Source organism: Phocoena phocoena, chromosome 7 (assembly GCF_963924675.1).
Source record: "Phocoena phocoena chromosome 7, mPhoPho1.1, whole genome shotgun sequence".
Classification (NCBI taxonomy): Eukaryota; Metazoa; Chordata; class Mammalia; order Artiodactyla; family Phocoenidae; genus Phocoena; species Phocoena phocoena.
The window spans coordinates 90,325,904-90,347,784 of NC_089225.1; the positions used below are offsets into that span (position 1 = coordinate 90,325,904).

The 21,881-nt window shown below is 35.0% G+C and overlaps 1 protein-coding gene across 1 annotated transcript in view; it reads right to left on the reverse strand.

The window, feature by feature from the left end:
- Positions 1-21,881, reverse strand: part of ERBB4 (erb-b2 receptor tyrosine kinase 4) — a 694,050-nt gene that overhangs the window by 522,436 nt on the left and 149,733 nt on the right. Inside the window, exon 2 of the mRNA XM_065880236.1 lies at positions 26-212. Within this exon, the coding sequence (XP_065736308.1) occupies positions 26-212 (187 nt within the window). The remainder of the gene's footprint in view (positions 1-25; positions 213-21,881) is intronic.

Sequence of the window (21,881 nt, forward strand, 5' to 3'; positions counted from 1 at the left end):
TTGCTATTTTATATATTTTCCTTACCAGTCAAGTTCTTCAATCCAAGTTCTTGAAGTCCAAAGTTTCCATCTTTTCTGTAGTTTAAAAATATTGCCAAGGCATACCGATCTTCATAAAGTTTTGTCCCACGAATAATGCGTAAATTCTCCAGAGGCAGATAGCGAAACTGATTAAGAGCCACCAACACGTAGCCTGTGACTTCTCTTATAGACTGAAAAGACACAAACAATTGCCTGTGTTAAATAATTAAAAACTGTTTGTCAGTATGTTTATGTAGTCATTTAGATAAAAATGAGTTATTTAATTCCAATTTTCAGCTTTTAATTGAATACACTAATTTCCACATTATACTATAAATAATTGCCTTGACACACAAGATCACAAGGGTTAGAATCTCATTTGAAGAATTAGTTGTATTTTTTTAAAAGTCATGAGTGTGTTTATAGTAAAAAGAATGAATTTTATTGTACGAAGCATTCCTCATATTTGAGATCTGAATATAATGAAAGGAATAAAGATCTCATTCTCCGACAGACTAAAATGAGGTAAGAACACATAACCATCAATCAAAATTTATATTAAAAAAAACCAAATTGGTAAGCTTATCACAAATAAAACAAAGATGCCTTAGTTTGTGGACTGTAGACTGTGGGCAGATTTCAAGCTGCTAGCGTTTAAATCTATAGTTATCAAAGAACAATTGCCTTATACATCTCTGGCAAATATATGCATATATTTATATATAAAAATATGCATTAGATACTGATTATGGTTTCTAATTTGATTACAACCACAATTTTTATTTTGACTGTTTATTGTTTAAATGTAGTTGTCTATAATATAAGTTAATAACTTAAAGGCTTGTGAGACATTTTAAAGCAAAAAAAAGTCACAGAAAAGACTTTAGGCTTCATCTAAAGCTATAGATTTTAGTAAAATGCAAATAATGACAGTAGTGGATATACATCTTATTTTTTTAATTAAACACAATTCAAAAGCGCTCAAATATTTGATATTATTTAATGTCAATTTCATGCTATTTTAGATCTCTTAATTTCAGATGTCCCAATGCTCAGTCCTTGGTCCTCTCTTCTATCTACTCTTCCCCCCTTGTCTTACCCAAATTTAAGGCTGATGATCTCCAAACTTTTACATCCAAACTCTCTCCTAAACTCCAGACTCATAACCAAGCCTACTCTGCATCTTCACTTGGATACCTCATAGGCTTCTCAGATACACCTTCCCAAGACTGAACATCTATCTTCTTTCCCCATCCTCCCAACAGTCTTGGTCATCTTAGTTGACGTCAATCCATCCTTCCTGTTATTCAGGCCAAAGTCTTGGGAACATTCTTGACTTCCCTTTCCCACACCAAATGCAATTCATCCTATTTGTTCTATCTTTAAAAGGATTAGCAATTCAACCACTTAGGGCATCCACTGGTATCCTCTGAGCCACCGTCATTCTTCATCAAGATTACTGTAACGGGTCTCCCTGTTTCTATGCTTGATCCCTTTTGGTGTATTCTCAGTTAAAGCTAGCCCTGATGTTTTTAAAACATAGATCAAATCATGACACTTCAATTCTTGAAACTGAAATGCCTCCCAAATCACTCAGGGTAATAGTCAAAGTTCTTTCAAGGATGAGTCAAAACCTATATCTGTGTTGTCCAGTAGAGCAAACACTAATCATGCGTGGCTACTGAACAACTGAAATGTAGCTCGTACGAACTGAGATGTGTTGTCAGTGTAAAATACACTCTGGATTTCAAAGATTGCATGTTGAAATGAAAACATTTTAGATAAACTGATTTTTACTAGATGCATTATTAAAGTTGATTTTTACCTGTTTCTTTGTACCTTTTTTTTTGTGGCTACATGAAAATTTTAAATTACATTTTTATGGCTCTTGTTGTATTTCTACTGGACAGTGCTACACTGTATGATCTGGTCATCACTCTTTTTCTGACTTCTCTTTTTAACTCTACACCTTGCACACTTTTTCCAGATTTGCTGGTCTCTTTGTTGTTCTTTCAACATGCTGAGGATTGTCCTACCTCGAGGTGCTCACTGTACTTTTAAGGGCCTGAGCGTCTCTCCCTCTTGTTATCTTCTTGGCTGATTTCCTCACTGCCTTCAAGTTTTTGCTCAAATCTACCTTCTCAGTTGAGGCCAAGCCTGACTGATCTATTTAACATGGCAACACTCCCATCTTTCCTTGCTCTAATTTTTATTGTTTCTACAGTACTTCTCACATGATAACATAATATATAGTTTATATATTTACCACATTTAGTATTTATAGTCTTTTTCTCTATTTCCCAGAATATAAGCACTATAAGGGCAAACATTTTAATTTGTTCACTCATGTTTCGCAGGAGACCAGAACAGTGCTAGTACTTAGTAAGAAACCAACAAATGTTTGCTGAACACTCTGGCTCTTCTCTGGCCATACCTTCACCACTAGGTAGTCTACAGAGTCCAGAGGAGTACCCACCCGCAGCCTGCAATGCCCTCTTCTAGACAGATCATGCTCCAAAACCCTGTGAACCCAGAATTCCATTCCTCAAAAGCCACCCCCCACACCCGAGTACAGGGCCTGTAATATCATCTTTCCCAGTTCTGTTCTGTCCCCCAGACCACAGACTGTGTCACCAATTTGCATACAGTTAAGAAAGATGGGTGGTCCAGGTGCAGATGTTTAAGGGGAGAGTGTATGGATCTTGGATGTGTGGACTAGAGTGTCCATTCACTTGTGTGCAAGACCTCTCACAAAACTGGATAGAACTAGGTGAAGGAGGGGCTGGAAGCTGGAGGCCATCTCTCTCTATGCCACCATATTCCTGAGGAGTCCAAAAATTCTAACATTTCACTTGGCTTTCCAGGTTGTTATAAAGATATATCCATCAAAATGGGAGGATAGAACTTATTTTATTGAATAACATTTGCTTGATTTATAATAAACAATAAGCCCCACAATATGTTGGCTTCCATGTATATTGTCCCAGGTCCACAATTCTTTTTTTTTTTTTAATTAATTTATTTATTTATATTTTTGACTGCACGTGGGCTTTCTCCAGTTGCAGCGAGCGGGGGTTACTCTTCGCTGCGGTGCGCAGGCTTCTCATTGCGGTGGCTTCTCTTGTTGCAGAGCATGGGCTCTAGGCATGCTGGCGCAGGCTCAGTAGTTGTGGTGCACGGGTTTAGTTGCTCCGTGGCATGTGGGATCTTCCCGGACCAGGGCTCGAACCCATGTCCCCCGCATTGGCAGGCAGATTCTTAATTGCTGCGCCACCAGGGAAGGCCCCAGGTCCACAATTCTTAAGGATAAACATGCTACCACTCATCATCGTGTTGAGTAGAATGCTAATAGAGCAAAGGTGGCAACAAAGAGGCAAGGGACACATGAAACTACTCATGTCTGGCATCAAATTGGGAACTCTATGTCACAACGGGAATTCCTGAGACACTGAGCATTTTGGATTGAAGAGATGAATGTTCTGGGGAATGGGAAGAGGGGTTAAAGATCAGCAGTGGCATGCATTGTTTGCATGCTACAATTTGTTTTAAAATCACACTTGCCTGGAATAGTGGAGCCCTAGAGCCCTACAAGTTCTCCTTCAACCACTGTTCCAATGATTGTGCTGTTATCCCTTTGAGTTCTTAAAAGAGAGATCATAAACAATTTCTAACATCATTTGGTCTAAAAAGTAAAATTATTTCATTCATTATAAAAATAATTTATTTTTTTGGCTTATATATAATTATTATCAGCTGCTCTAGGTTACAATAATAGCACTATAATAAATGTTGGGGCAGAGGATATATTATCAATCCTTTGTCTAAAACTTATTATAATATCCATCAGTCTTCCTAACAAACTCACCTTTAGCTCTAACTTCACCTAAGAAGTGGATCTTTTTAACAAAAACTGTAAAAATCTATTGGCTTATCTTAGGATAGAAGGTCACATTGATGGGATTATCAGAGAAAACACAGGTGAAGCACACTCAGGAAAATGAAGAGGTTTATGAGCAAAGACACAATGTCAGTAGGCAATTCTGCAGTGTTTATTAGAGGGATAAATTCTTTTTAGCTATTAATTGATACAGATGCACCGTTTGGCATGGCTTTTGGACCACACATTAGCAGAGGCTACAAATAACCCGCAAATAATAAAGCCTTTAGTATAAAAAGTGTTATGGATATAAGCCAAGAACAATGGTGAAAATATAGAGAAAAATCAACTAATCATAGAAGAGGATGCTCCAAGTGCCTTTAGCTACATGAGAAAGTAAAATATAACTAAGAGCATCTTTGTTTTCACATATTATTTAATGTATAAATATTTGAATTAATTGCATTGTAAAATGTATGTACTCCTCATTCCAGAGTGTGCATTAAAGTATTCTTAGAAACATTTTTGTTATCTTCATAAAAGGTCAGGTTAATAGCAACAGCTACTCCCTTGTCCAGATTCTGGGACTGGAGGGATTTACTGTTTTAATTGAGATTCTTGTGTCTAAAATGAGTCTCTTTCATTACCCATTCTGCTTATTTATTACCCTCTGGTCTTGCAAAATAATGCATGTAACTTAACCATTACTTTAACAAATAATCCTTTTGCAGTGGGAACTCTGGGCATCATGATGTGTTAATGCTGAGAAAGCATATGTTCAAACCATTTTGAACAAAGCCACCCATGAGTAGGTGATATGTAATTCATTCATGATGAATTATTTGCTAATAATGATGGTGAAGATCCTATTCACCCATCCCACATACCACTAACTCCTACACAGCAAATAATGTAAATATTAAGAGGAAAAAGATTATAGCAAATCCCTCAACCCAAGATTTATATCTGGAGGGGCTCATAGAATCAAAGAATTTTTAAAGAATTATGGGAGATGAATATAAAATTCTTATATTTAAAAGCCACAAATATGTCTTGATTTTGTCCTCCTAAGTTTTCTGTTTTCTGGAATTCAGAGCCACATTCTTGTAGGTACTCTTAAAACCTTTCTGGGAACAAATATCTTGAAACATCTCAATGGGAAACTCCACTGCAGATAACATGAGCTACCAGGCATACTGATTGCAAATAAAATTACAGGAAGCAACTTAGTAATGGCAGGATTGCTTAATAATGAAAAAGGGTCAGTAACGTGCTTATGAGTTAATATCGGCAGGTCACTAAGAAATCTGGGTAAAAAGTCAAGAGATACCTAATGGTCAATTAAGCTTACAATGTCTGATTAGGTCACATAATCATGTTAGTTATCCATTGTTCCTTTCTTTTCAGCCATTAGAAAGAATGTGAGCAGCACAAGACTTTTAAATGTCTCAAAAATTTTTATAAAAATAAAAAGAAGTTTTAAGCATATGGACTTATCTGTGGAAAGTATAATGGTAAGAAATGTGGGCTCAACTATTAGTCAAAGCCAGGCTATGCTTTCTAACTTTGTGGTGTTGATCAAGATGTTTATCCTCTCTGAGCCTCAGTTGCTTCATCTTTAAAAAATAAATAGCAATACCTCTCTTATAAAGGTGTTATAAGGATTAGAAGATATAAGACAAATGTCTGTAAGAGTTCAGCAACTGCTAGCTATTACAAACACTGTTATCTCTGTTAATAGCCAAGGCAGACGAACTATCTGTGGACAATCGGAGTTGAAGACAAAAATATTTATAACATGAGAACCATTGCTTTTAACCTCTTTGTTGTGTGACCTTCAGTATGTTTATATTTTGCCTCTTCAACTTGCAATTTATTCCTAAATTATCGAATTGGTTCCTTATATTGTTTCTGTGTATGTTATAGCCCTTAGTACAGACCCTGGCACTGAAAAGATTCAATAATGACTGTTGAATTAAAAAGGAGAATGCAATGCTTAAGTTCTTCTTAGATACTGTTTTCCATCGAAAATGATTTTATGAACGTTCTGATAATAAAAAAAAATTCTTTGAACAACACAATCATGACTTGTGTCCAAGGACCACAGTGGTAAGTAGAAATCATCAGAATGCACCAGAATAGAGAAAACCCTGGCTCTGGTTCTGGTTCAGTATGGTTAGTCCCAGGAAACTGCCTATTTTGTCAAATGAAAACTGAATACCCACCTACAGACATATTTCTCTTTGTGGTGCAAGCTGCTGCTGACTAAAACTGATTGATTTCCATTGTCAATGTATGCTTCCACAGCTACTTTGTTCAAAGAGTGAATACCATTGACGATCATTAAACCTTTAAATGCTTCAAAACTCTTCTAATCCAAGGGACAATTTGTTGTCCATGGCATTTGATGATGGAAATCAAAAGAAATGGAAAAATGAAAGAAATCTGACCAACTTCTCATACCATATTAGCAATAAGCTTAGAAAAAAAAACATGGTTTGTTCTGAAGGACAGAAATTCATAACCATTTTTCCCACATAATATTTTAAGAAAAAAATGTTAAATCTGCAGTTATAAACTTCCCAGTATTTTCAGTGGGTGCCATTCAACCAAAGATTGAAGAGATTGTACTGCTGCACTGGGCTTTCCATTTACCTTCAGATCATTCCAGAAAAATCAGTCTTTATTATTTCTAAATCTCTATTGCATTTCACAACTCTTATAACCACTGTTCATTTTTTTTGTATTTGAAACAATTCTCTTATTCTTTAATTACAGTTGATTTTGTACTTAGTGGGAATAGCGAATAGTTCCTTAAATGTTCCTTCATGTACCTTAAGATTCAACTGATTGCAGTACCTCACAATTTCTGAATATTTAATCAGTGTTTAGGGAAAATTTTACACATATTAAAATCAATAATACATTCTTGGCTAAATGTGTAAAACACTGTTTTCTAGATTTTTTCCTACTCAAATTATACATCAATTCCTTGTTATTTTTATTTAGTATAGGCACCTTTGAAAATATACCTACTCACTTTTGTCAAGACTTTCTGTAGCAAGTCAAAATAGTTCTGAATTCCTATCTTCTACTCCAGTGCCTTATGCACTCATACCCAATTAGGTATTATCCACAAGTAATACTAACATATTCCATTAGTTAAGATGTACACAAATATAATAGTGATTACTTATGATCAGTAGACTTGAATTAAATAAGTCTGTAGTATCACAGAGAACAGTGGGGAGCAGAGAACTATGGGAATGGGGGATTGGGAGAAAAACCCCCTCGGCTTGTAATGACTGCAGAATTTATGTGTTCTCTGACGGTGACAAATGTAGTAGCAAATTGTAGCCTCTCTGACAGTAGGGCTTTCCATTAAGTTTCCCTAGGCAATTAATTTCTGTCTCTGCCCTTACAGCAAACCTGGGAATTTCTAAAGCAGAGAATATTCTTAACTATGATAAGATATTAAGAAATGTACCACAAAAAATTAGTAAGCATATAGCAACCATTACATATTCCTGTTGCATAGAGATAGAAATTGACTGTCAAATATCTAACTCACATGTGAAACCTCCAAACATTATAGAGTATTTGGCTTTAGAATCTTGTTTTCAGTTTTCCCACTTTCCTTAAAAATCCAATGATTAGAGCACACAGGCAAGCAGGAGCTCAAAGTCTGATCTAATTAGATTTGGGAAAATAGAGTAACGCAAAATGTCAGGTACCTGACTGTGGTAGATTTAAATTCATGCTCATTTTACACAGCATGAAACAACACTCAAGGGACAGAGAATCTAATCCAGTTCTTCCCAACAAAACTGCAATCTCTCAGCTATTACCAGCCAGTCTCTTATGTGCTAGTACTGCTACCACCCCTACTCTCTAAGAAATCTACAGGCTATTCATTCATCACTGGCCACCTAGCCAGCTGTCAACTCATGACTTCCTTGCAGTGAATACCATAGTTCCATTGAAAAGAGAACTACTTATCTCACCTCTCTCAAAGTAATCATCTTTTTTCTTTGTCCTCTATATCTTTCTTAGCTGGCCAGAGGGTTCTTAATAGTCTCCCTTCAGATCTACATTCCCAATTGGTCCTTCATCTCCTGACCTTATCTCGGCTATACTGCCATATCATAGACATTTTACACTAGAATTAGATTGTACAAATTAAATTGGGAGCTTTTGTAAATCCATTTACATAATCACACACAAATCTCAATTTTAAGTGTCTATATTTCAAAAAGAAAATCTGTACTGTTAAAATTTCCATCATCTCTAATTTAAAAATATTTTTCCCATGTGTTTATACAGGTTGGATTATATTTTTAAACCTCAATTCCAAATTGGCATTTTAATACTCTTTTATAATTATCTAAAATATAGTATTAAGATTTAGTGTTTCTGGATCAAGATGGTGAAGTAGGAAAATCCTGAGTTCACCTCCTTCCATGGACACACCAAAGCTACAAATATATACACAAAAATTATCTCTCAAAAATACCTGAAGGCTAGCAGAACAGGTTTTCTACAACTAAAGATACAAAGAAAAGGACACACTGAGATGGGTATGAGGGGCAGAGATGCGGTCTGATTAGAAGTCTCACTGTTGGTGTGGCCACACACAAGTAGTGGGATATCACAACCATGAAGGTCCCCCTGAGGAGCAAGGAGGCTGAGCCCATAAGGCTCCCCAGGCTGTGGAGCCTGCACTGGGAAGACACCATAACATCTGGCTTTAAAACCCAGCAGAGCTTATATCTGAAAGAGCAGGAGGGCTGTGGGAAACTGAGACTCTACTCTTGAAGGGATTGCACACACACACCATGGCAAACTAAAACCAAAATCCTACAACACATACACAAAAAATAAATTAAAAGAAATGCAAATACAGCACTAACGAGAGTCCACAAATCACAAAGGAATAGGACAAGAGAAGAAGAATGGAACAGAGAAGAACTATTAAAACAATCAGAAAACAATTAACAAAATGGCAAGAAGTATACTTATCAATAATTATGTTAAGTACAAACAGACTAAATGCCCCGATCAAAAGACATGGGTGGCTGACTGAAGAAAAGAACAAAACTAACAAACAACCCCCCCCCGCAACAAATAAAACAGTACCCATATATGTGCTGCCTACACAAAATTCACTTCAGATCTAAATATACATACACACAGACTAAAAGTGAAAGGATGGAAAAAAGATATTCCATGCAAAGGAAAACAGAAATAAAGCTAGAATAACAATATTTATATTAGACAAAATACAACTTAAAACAAAGACTGTAACAAGAGACGAAGAAGGGCATTACAAAATGATAAAAGGCTTGGGCTTCCCTGGTGGTGCAGTGGTTGAGAGTCCACCTGCCGATGCAGGGGATGCGGGTTCATGCCCTGGTCCGGGAAGATCCCACATGCCGCGGAGCAGCTGGGCCCGTGAGCCATGGCCGCTGAGCCTGCGTGTCCGGAGCCTGTGCTCCACAACGGGAGAGGCCACAACGGTGAGAGGCCCGCGTACCGCAAAAAATAAATAAATAAAATAAATAATTTGAAAAAAGAACAAAGCTGAAGGTATCATGGTCCCTGACTTCAGACTATACTACAAATCTACAGTCATTAAAACAATATTGTTCTGGCACAAAGACAGACATATAGATCAATGGTACAGACTAGAGAGCCCAGAAATAAACCCATACATCTATGGTCAATTAATTTATGACAAAGGAGGCAAGAATATAAAATGGAAAAAAGACAGTCTCTTCAATAAGTGGTGGTTGTAAAACTGAACTACATGTAAAATAATGAAATTAGAAAATTTTCTTATACCATATACAAAAACAAACTCAGAATGGATTAAAGACCTAAATATAAGACCAGAAACCATAAAACTCCTAGAAGAAATCATAGGCAGAATATAAATCTCTGACATAAATAATAGCAATAATTTCTTGGGTCTGTCTCTTAAGGCAAAGTAAACCAAAGCAAAAATAAACAAATGGGACCTAATTAAACTTAAAATCTTTTGCAAATTAAAGGACACCATAAACAAAACAAAAAGACAACGTAGGTTGAATGGGAGAAAATTTTGCAAATGGTATGATCGATAAGAAGTTAATATCCAAAATAATCAGCTCATACAACTCAATATCTAAAAAACAAACAGCTCAATTAAAATAAAACAATATGGTAGAAGACCTGAACAGACATTTTTACAAAGAGATATAAATGGCCAATAGGCACATGAAAATATGTTCAACATTGCTAATCATCAGAGAAATGCAAATCAAAACAACAGTGAGATATCATCTCACACCTGTCAGAATGACTGTAATCAAAAAGTCTACAAATAACAAATGTTGGCAGGATGTGGAGAAAAGGGAACCCTTGAACACTGTTGGTAGGTATGTAAATTGGTACAGCTGCTATGGAAAACAGTATGGAGGTTCCTCAAAAAAGTAAAAATAGAATTATCATAAGATCAAGCAGTTCCACTTCCGGGTATATACCTGAAGAAAACACTAATTTGAAAAGATACAGGCACCCCAACGTTCATAGCAGGACTATTTACAATAGCCAAGATATGGAAGCAACCTAAGTGTCCATCAACTGATGAATGGATAAAGAGCATGTGGTATATATGGAATATTACTCATTCATAAAAAAGAATACAATTTGCTATTTGCAACAACATGGATGGACCTAGGGGGTATTATGCTAAATGAAATACGTCAGACAGAGTAAAACAAATACTGTATGTTATCAGCTATACATAGAATCTAAAAAAAAGCACAAATGAATGAATATAACAAGACAGAGGCAGACTCACAGATAGAGAACAAACTAGTGGTTACCAGTGGGGAGTGGGAAATGGGGAGGGGAAAGATAGGAATAAAGGATTAAGAGGCACAAGCTGCTATGTATAAAATAAACGTTACAAGAATACAGCACAGGGAATATAGCCAACATTTTATAATAACTTTAAATGGAGTATAATCTATTAAAAACATTGAGTCACTATGTTGTACACATGAAACTAATATAATATTAGTAAATTAACTATACTTCAATTAAAAAAGTACTGTTTGTCAGCACTTTCATACATCTGAGACTACACATGAATCAAAGCACTGTAGTATTTATTTATATTATATGTGTGATGTGTATGTTCCTCCATAGAGAACAAAACTGGTTAGGTCCATGCAGCCCAATGTTTAAATTTGGGTGCTGCAGTCTGACAGATTTTAGTTTGACTCTTGTCTCCATTAATTATTGACCTTGCACAAGTTAGTTAATCTTAATTTCTCTTCTGAAATACAGAACAAATTTCGGCTAAATGCTTCAAAGTTGAAGATCTTCAAAAGATGATCAATGTCCTCATCATGTTATTGTTAGTTCAATTATACAAAAGTTACAAATATTTTGTGTAGTTTAGGAATGTGCACAAATAATATGCAAGCAAATATATGTCTGATATTAAAGTTGATTAATTAAACAACTGGTGCTACACAGTGCATAAAGTTGTGGGCTCCAGTCAGACTGCCTGTTACGGTCTGAATTAAGACCCCTCAAATCTATATGTTGAAGACCTAACTCCCGGTATATTAGAATGCGATCGTATTTGGAGTATGGTCTTTAAAAAGGTAATTGAATTAAAGTGAGGTCATTAGGGTAGCCCTAATCCAATCACTGGTATCCTTATATGAAGAGAAATTTAGGACACAGACACACATGTAGGTAACAATATGGGAAATGACATAAAGAGAAGACAGTCATCTATAAGCCAACGAGAAAACCAGAAAAAAACAGCCCGGCTGGCAACTTGATCACAGATTTCTAGCCCCCAGAACAGTGAAAAAATAAATTTCTGTTCAAGCCACCCTGTCTGTGGTATTTTGTTATGGCAGCTCTAGCAAACTAACACACTTCCTAAATTCACATTCTAGCATTTAGCAGTGTTATACTGTGTAAATGATTTATCCTTCTGTGCCTCATTTTCTTTATCTGTAAACTAGTGATATTAAGTTCCCAAATTCCCAGATTATTTTGAGAAGTAAATCCCTGTAAATTGCTTAAGAAAAGGCCTGGCTTACTGCAGGCTCTCAGTATTAGCTGCCATTGTTTCTTCTGAATACAGAATCTTTTGTCTTCTTTAACATGCTGCCTCTGTTGCACAGCATATATTAAACTCTGCTTCTCTATCTCTAAAGGAATAACTATGTATTACCAAAGTTTAGATGAGAGAAATGCTTGATACCATTTCAATCTACAATTGAGTTACAATACAGTTTTACATTTGAGGTCTTTTTTAAATGTGATTTTTCCCCTCTCAAAATGTAAAGGAGGAATATGGGCCTTCAGGAAATGACATGAAAATAGTTGGCTCTTTTGTGACTGGTCTGTTGTTATTTTTAAATGAAAAGGGTTAGCAATTTCAGAAATAGTAGAGCCAAAGTATCAGGCTTGAATTTGACAAGACTGCCAATATACACTTTAATAACTGTGTAAATATTTGCCAGAAAAGAAAAGGCTTAATTTATAAAGAATAAATACTTGCTTGAGTCATCTCTTCCAAAGACAACAAGGTCTTATGTTACTTACAATGTTCTTAATATTCACTTCAAACAAACACAGCAGGTATTCTATAGATATCTGTAGGTACAGTAAGGACTATAGACATGATATGAACTGAGATCGGGGTCTTGAGACTAGGTACTAAAATGTTTTTCTTGTTTAGTATCCTTTTGCAAGTCAAAACTTTCTAAGTGGGTATTACCTATTCCTGATAATTATATTAATTCATATTTATTCAGTGTTTTCTGTATGTGAAACATTTTTATAGGCCTTATACCATTTCCTGGTTACATCAACTCTTTAAGTACTATTATCTCCATTTTACAGATGAAGAAACTAGAGTTAAATAATATGCCCAAAGGAACATAGACAAAAAAAGTGAATAAGGAAATATTAAAAACAACAACAACAACAAAGATTTGTCTTATTCCAGAGCTCTAAAATCCCAGTCATTTTAAATATAGCCTTTTAAAAATACACCTTCTTTTCAAATTTTTTGGAGCAATTTCAGATTCTGGATCTGGAGCAAGAACTTTATAAGATGACTTGAAACATTGCATTATATCAGGTAGTGAGGATGTTATCACAAATTACTATGACCAGGTCAAAAGGGTTTAAGAACCAATTGAAAGAGATCCTTCCCAGCTACTGACTGGGGAATTTGAATTCCAAAAATGATAATAATAATAGCAAATGATTGAGTTCCATGAAACACATTTAAATCTATGAGTCATAATAATATTAAATTAAATTAATTAGTCACCTTTGGACAGTAATATATGAGTTGTAACACTGAGTAACCAAATACTAGATTTAAGGCATGTATTTATAAAGTATTCCAACTAATGAATAAGAAAAAAGTCAAAATGAGTATTAATCAGTATTGGTTTATTAATTGTAACAAATATACCATACTAATATAAGATGTTAACAATACTGGAAACTGAGTGTAATCTATATGGAAATTCTCTGTACTTTCTTTACAACTTACCTACGCATCTAAAACTGCTAAAAATAAAATTTATTTAAAAAATTAAAGCACTATTGCTCTGATTTTTTTTTTTTTGTGCGGGGGGTGAATTAATGGTTCTAGGTATTTAACATCAGTGGCTGGTCACTGCAAATGATATCACAGTAATAGAGAAAATTAATAGGAGGCAATTCTGCATGGTTCTTCTGCATGGTTTATATCAGCTTTTGTTCCAGACTAGCTTTTCAAGGATGTGTGTAGCAAACAGCAATGGAATATAATGATAGTTTTCCCCTCCAGGGCAGAAGGCAAATTTGTTAGCAGCCCTCTTTTTTATTTTTTAATTGGGGTATAGTTGCTTTACAATGTTGTGTTATTTCTGCTGTACAATGAAGTGAATCAACTATATGTATACATATATCCGCCCTCCCTCCCTCCCCCACCCCCATCCCACCCATCTAAGTCACCACACAGCACTGAGCTGAGCTCCCTGTGTTATACAGCAGGTTCCCACTAGCTATCTATTTTACACGTGGTAGTGTATATAGATTGAAATTTCCTATGGTCAGCATTCCTCCACTGTGACACAAATCCATTTTGTGTACAATACCTACCTGTGCCCACTTCCCAATCACACCTATGGGAACTGCCCCAGCAGAGAGGGGAAACAATGTAAACAAGAACTGATGCTGACTGCTGTGCCATACAGTCTCAAGTCCTTTGCCAACACGAGTGCCAGGCTAAATCGTTAGCTTGCAAGCAGGTTAAAACCTCAAAACCCTTGACAGTTCTCATAACAACCAGTCATTCTGTGCCTCCAGCAGAACACACCCCCACCTATGGTTTCACCAAAGGCATTGAACATGAATGTGATGAAGTCTCTGGATCCAGCTGCTGATTTGGAGGAACTAAAGAGGGCAGAAGAACATGTTGAACTCTATTATGAATAAGCAACAAGAAAACCCAGGTTCTAGAAAATTCTACAGAAAAAAATCATCCAGGCTTGAATGGGTAAATTATAAGGGATGGGGACGGGAAGAGGAACCTCTATTTAAAAGTCTTAAGTTAAAAAAAAAAATTACAAAATCAAGCAAAATGTCTAGGGTTGCATACTTCAGTGAATATAAAGAAACACACAAAAGCAATTTTATAAAAGTAAGGATGGTGGTTACTTTTGTAGAGAAATGGGTTTGAGACTAGGATGAGGCACATTGTTGAGTTCCTGGGGGTGGCTAGCAAAGTTCTATTTCTTGATGTAGACTAACAGTTACAAGACTGTATGCCTTTATAAATTCCTGAAACTAGTTTTTGTTTTGTGAAGTTTTCAGTATTTGCATTGTATTTGTAACATAACGGTTATAAAAAGACGTTATTTGATGGTAAACACAAGGAAGCACACAAAGGTGTCTCTTTATGTCTACATATTTTACCACTTGATATCTGAAATTTAGGAATCAAGCAATTTCAGATTGCATGATATTCCTTGCTATCAAATCCTCTCTATTCAGACTCAGGAACTGAATATGTTAATAAGGCACGGTTGTGCAATCTAGGCAGAAAGAATAACATGTCTTATGGCAAAGCGCCTTGAGAGAGTCTGGTGTGTTCACAGGTCTAAAAGTCCCAAACTGAAAATGAGGCCAGGAGGACAGGAGATACAACTGGAAAAAAGCTAATGTAGGAATTCCAAATTTTATCTTCCAGGCAGCAGGGATTTAATGGCACTGTCTACAGGAATGAGGCTGATTCATTTTGTAGAATTATCTGCCTGGTTTCAGTGTAAAAATGAGACAGGATGATGAGAAGCTGGTAGAGACAGAAAAGTAAGGAAATTCTTGCTAAGCAAGAGATGATGGTGGCAGTGAATACAGAATAGCTGGGGATGAGATTCCAGCCATCTTTCTGAGGTGGAATAACAAATACTTCAGTGACTTACTGGATATGGGGATTAAGGAAGAAAATAAAACAGGAAATGACTTCAGTTCTTTTTAGCTTGGATGATTTAGTAGATGGAGTGATCATTAACTGGGTTAAAGAACAAATTTGTGAATATGTGAATGTTTGGTCTCCTGAAGCTAAATTAACATATTCTTCTTTGAAAATTCTTTTAAATGATATTATCATTTGCATATCTATTAAATATGATATATTTTTCTGTTTGTTTTTTAACTTAAAAATAAATTATGGGGGCTTCCCTGGAGGCGCAGTGGTTGAGAGTCCGCCTGCCGATGCAGGGGACAAGGTTTGGGCCCTGGTTCGGGAAGATCCCGCATGCCGCGGAGCGGCTGGGCCCGTGAGCCATGGCCGCTGAGCCTGCGCGTCCAGAGCCTGTGCTCTGCAATGGGAGAGGCCACAACAGTGAGAGGCCCGCTTACCGCAAAAAATAAATAAATAAATAAATAAATTATGTTAGCACCTGTGATTTAATATATATTTATGGTTGTCAGTTTTTATTATTCCTGTATAAATATAAAACAGTGATTCTCAAGCTTTTTGCTCCCCCATGGGACATTTGGCAATGTCTGGAGACATTAATAGAGGTCACACTTGGAGTGGGCTGGCATTTTATGGGGAGAGATCTGGGTTGCTAATAAATATCATATATGCACAGGACAACCCTTGTCCACTCCCAAGAAAGAAACTTCAGATCCAAACTGTGAATAGTACTAAGACTGAAAAACCCTGCTACAGATTTATTAATTTGGGGCAACTGTTTAATTTTATTGCTTGTAGGTTTTCTAAAAGTAGTGAAAATTAATAGTGTTCACTAGTGTACTGTTAACCTGATCCATAAAATGCATATACATTATAAAGAAGATTTACATGAATATTCTTATAATAACGTCTATCTTCTTAACCTAAAGTTATCTTTATACATATCTAAAAATATAAGCAGGTAGAAAAATAGATATATAATAGCTCTACAGATCAACCGACAGAGGTGGCTGCATGGATGATGGATGGATGGATAAATAAATATCTATTCATATGGGTAAAGTGTACAAAAATAAATGTTTTTCTTTTTCTTTTTTCACCTCATAACCTAATTTATCAGTAGCAAAGCTTTCTATATTAATATTTTTTTTTAATTCACTGTTAAAAAAGCTTGCCTAATGCAACTCAGGGACATTAAGGCTAAGATGTTATATTTAGAAGCAAATTTATAAACAAAGTCAGCTATTTTTTTTTTAAAGTATTATTTATTTATTTTTGCCGTGTTGGGTCTTCGTTTCTCTGCGAGGGCTTTCTCCAGTTGCGGCGAGCGGGGGCCACTCTTCCTCACGGTGCGCGGGCCTTTTACTGTCACGGCCTCTCCCGTTCGGAGCACAGGCTCCAGACGCGCAGGCTCAGTAGTTGTGGCTCACGGGCTTAGTTGCTCTGCGGCATGTGGGATCCTCCCAGACCAGGGCTCGAACCCGTGTTCCCTGCATTGGCAGGCAGATTCCTAACCACTGCACCACCAGGGAAGCCCTCAGCTATTTTCTTAATAGACATAATTCTCCTTTCTCTCTGAGAATGTATCTTTTGCTACAAAAATTACATTTTGTAGTCTCCAGGCTATATTCAGTACCCTCAGTTACTCAGTAACTAACTTAAATATATATATATATATATATATATATATATATATATATATATATATATATAAAGTAATGTCATCTTGTTAGGAAAACATGAAAAATGAACAGTCTCCTGCTAACTTCTTACATGTGTGGCAGACAAAATATTTATTATCATCTTTTTAGTTATTCTCATTTATTTTATTCCCTTTAAGCCAATAAATAAATATATATGGTGTTTTTCTCTTCTGAGTTAACTTCATCACCTTCCACTTGGGGAAAGATTTGTTAATCACACTAGGTTTGAGTAGTGGTGGCCAACACTGGATTACACTCGCGGCTACCAGTGCATGATGTGCTCATTAACACTAGAGCCGTCAATATCTTTTTCATCTCTTAGAGAATGAATGTGGATACTGACTCCTCATTCCAATCACTGTCTTCTTTATCCATACACCAACATTATCACAGCACTAATATTTCATATGCACATTAGAACTTATAAAGCCCTTCAACATAAATATCACATTGAACCTTCAATCGGCAACCTCTGAAACAAATCACTAAATTTCAAAAGATATTTTAAGAATTATTTTAAACTCTAAAATGTGTTGAGGCTTTAAGTTCATGAACTATAAGAATCTTAGAAAGGAACTGATATTAATAAAATTACATCATAGGTGACATTTAACACTTTTAAATGACACCACTGGAAAACATTTCACCTCCCTTTCCTAAAACTTGCTCTTTTAATCCTACACTAATTTCCTAAAGCAGTCCCCAATCCTAATATCTGATGCAATCTCTACTAGCTAACACATGGATATAAAACTTATAAAATATTCATGCTAAGGTCTGTTCAGCTGACACAGTTACCTCAAATCCCTTGTAGAAAGTGTCAATGTACAAAAAGATAGATATAACAAATTAGGTCCTGGGGATTAAGTTTCTACCGAAGGGCATTTTCCTACTGCTCAAATTCACTTCTGCTGCTATTATTCACAACACTACAACTACTACCATTACTACCACTCTTATAATTGATTACATTTATGAGCACCTACTATATAACTGGCACTGTGCTTGATGCTTTTACATAGAATATCAATTTTAATTATTATTATCCCTGTCTTACCTTTCTTTTAAAGACATGTCTAGTTTGACGTGTTCAGTTATACCACAATTCCACCACGTAGACTGTCAGCTATACTGCACAAACACAAGGCCACTGCTGATTACCTAATTTTTATAATTAATTGTTCCTGCATTATCACAAAATAATTTATTGACACTGACATGCCATGAAAAGGGAAAAGACAATGGGGACAGTGTATGAAAACATTTTGTGCATCAAGAGTTATATTGCAAATATTGTTATGTGTTCTGACATTAGACCGATATTCTCAGTATTTTACCAAAAAAGTCTGATAAAGATGTTATTATTCCTATAAAATTATATTAGTCCTATAAAATATATATCTCACTTGAAAAAGGAAAAAATAGTTTAAATTGACAATAATTTTAATAACTCATAGATGTAAATGATCAATATAATCTGTATTGTTCTTAGATTTTTTAAACTACCATCAAGATATGAGTATGTTATCTTCAAAAAATATTTGTCTGAAATAATCACTTTTGAATAAATGCTCTGGTGTTAAAAGGCATTTCCTAAAGTAACAGCTCTACTTTTTTTGTTTTACTTCAGAGACTGAAGTAAAAATAAAACAGCTAAAATCAACCAAATTGTTATATACACGAGTTTTTATAAGTGATTAGGTAATTCAAAGCAGAAAATCAAAGACGATACTATTTTCAGAGAAGATTAAAAAAAAAACCGAATTGAGGTTCTGAATAATTGAAGTAACATTGAAACTTGAAAGGAAAATCCCTCTCACAAAGTATAATATCATAAAATTTAAAAAGCTATTGGTTTTCATATGTGTCTATAAACTTAAAGTTATATAAATGCATTTACTTTTATTCATGTATAAAAAACATAAAGTCATGTTTAAGGAAGAAAGGGCAAAACATATTTCTCATCACATTTTATAAATTATTTCAATAAAAAATATTTCAATATTTAATTTATTTTTAAACACTAAAATGGAAAAGATAAAACCACTCAATGACACAAGGCAGATGGGTTTCTTAAAATATTAGAAAATATATTTTACATAAGTGTTTAAATAACATTGGGTGTTTTTTTAAGTCTATTCCTTTCTAAGTATTATATTAAAATTTTGAAAATGCTACTTGCAAAACCAATACCCTCTATTTCTTTCTAAGGGCATTAAGGCCTCAGAACACATTTTGCTCAATTTCATCTAAATTTTATCACACCATTATAGAAAATACAGAGCAAATGAAGGCTCATAGAAATAAAATGAATTTTAAGGTCATTAGTACTGAAGTTTTGTATAATTTTGTTTGCCTCTCGAAACAAGGTCATGAGATTTAGGTAGCATAATATGTATTTTTTTTTAACAGCAATCTCCTGTACAGTGCCTAGCATTATACTTTATATAATATGGTAATTATTCAATATTTATTTCACTGAGTTAAATGGGCTGAAGTTTCAATTTATAGCCCTCAACTTTCTGACACTTAGGGTTCTAAAAGGACAAATGCATGAATGGTTTCTCTGAATGTATTTTAAATCTATAGAAAGACCATTGTTCAAAATCTCAACTTTGTTGAATGTGTTCAGAATAGACCATTCACTTATTTATTCCAAATTCCTTCATTCAGTAAGTATTTAATGAATGCTTGCTAAATGCCAGGTCTAGGCTTTGTTTGGGACTATCTAGATGAATCAAACCAAAAATCTTCTCCCTAAAAGCTTGGCATGTAACAGGGAACTGCAATAAGTACATAAATAGCTGCACTTAATGTAGAAAGTGTTATGTAAATGTGATAGACAGTGATAAAGATAATGAATTCTGAGAATTTTGAGGTGACATATATTAGCAAATTATGATATCATGCAGAGAAAAAAATCAAGTATTTCCAGCTTCCAATCTTTTAATTATCATTTATAAACATGGCAGATAAAATGGAGAATTACCAAAGAAATAGCAACACCTTAAAAATTTATGAGCAAGGCTCTCAGATGATGGGATGATGGCCTAATTAGCTTTACTAAGAAACCAACAGAGAACAACACCCTATGAAAGGATCAAAAGTAGATTTCATTGATAAACAGAGATAAAGGGAATATGTTCTGCAGATAAAAACCAGACAATGCATCAAAGCAAAGAGTCAAGAGGACACCAAACTAGCATCATCTGAAATTCAGTTATATTTTTTCTCATGGAATTAGAATATTCTTATCTTGGTAATTTATTCATTAGTTAAAATTTTGCAGGTTATCATTACACATAGCATTTAGCATTTTATATCCTTGATTCGATAATATGCTACAGTTACTTAATCATCTGGAATGCAAATATGCTTTTTTCCTTTTTTTAAATTTTTTCTGTAGTGACCCTAACTATGTAAAACAAGCTACAGTCTGATAAAGCATCAAACAATTTTTATGGTAACTGCGTATAGGATAATTAGTGATCACATTAACCTATGGTAATTACACATTTAAAAATTCTTCTAATCTATGAGGGATAGCATATATACTTACATACTAAAGTAATGCAATAAAAAAAAGTCAAACTCTTTTAAAAAGTCATTTTCTTGTCCTTTCTCCTTCAAACTGAATATTCTTTCATGTTTTCTTTGATCTCACAAACTTGTGATTCTAAACTCCTTTAGGCATCACTGGTTTTTCAGATGTACAGAACAAGCTTCAATGAAAACACCCTCAAATATTTACCGTGAATGGTTTGGGAGCACAGTTCATGAAAATAGTTTTTCTAGTCCTTGATAGTGAAGCAAATGGAGCATGATTTCAAGAATCGCCTTGCCAGTTCCCCAAAAGTTTACAATGAAAAATATTAAGAACATAAGCTTCAATTCAGATTTTAGTCAGGGCCAAAAAGGCTATGATTAAGATGAGGACATTTTTTTTAATGAATTAGAGTGCAATATTAAATATACAGAATAGAGATTGTCTCAGAATTCTTCACCCCACAAGTTTCTTATTGCTTTAACTATTCTTTTAATCAAAATGTTATAGATATATTTTATTTATTGTTCTAATATACTATTGTCAGCCATCCATATGTGTTGAATATTTTCAAATCATAAACTGAAAATAACCATTGGATTGGATAAAGTAATAAAGTCATAGGGGATTTCCAAGTTTCCAGATCACAATACCAATGAGAGTACATAAAACCAGGACCTCTTAAGTTATGCATTTGCTTCTTTTTTCTTCAAGATTTTTTATTTTAGGGGGCAAGGGATTACACTTATTTATCACATAGGTAGTTGCCCAATGACTCAGTGACTATTTTCTTTTTATTTTCCACCTTTCATCCCTACCTAGCTCTCTCCAATTCAAAAAGAAATGCCATTTCTACCCATGGAGGACCCAGTCAAATTGAAGCCAAATCAGGAAACCATAAACAAAATGAAAAGACAACCTACTGACTGGGAGAAAATATTTGCAAATGATGTGACCCACAAGGGCATAATTTGAAAAATATACAAACCTAATCAAAAAATGGGCAGGAGACCTACATAGACATTACTCCAAAGAAGACAAATAGATGACCAACATGTACATGGAAAGATGCTCAACACCACTAATTATCAAAAATTGCAAAGCAAAACTACAATGAGGGCTTCCCTGGTGGCACAGTGGTTGAGAGTCCGCCTGCTGATGCAGGGGACATGGGTTCGTGCCCCGGTCCGGGAAGATCCCACATGCCGCAGAGCGGCTGGGCCCGTGAGCCATGGCTGCTGAGCC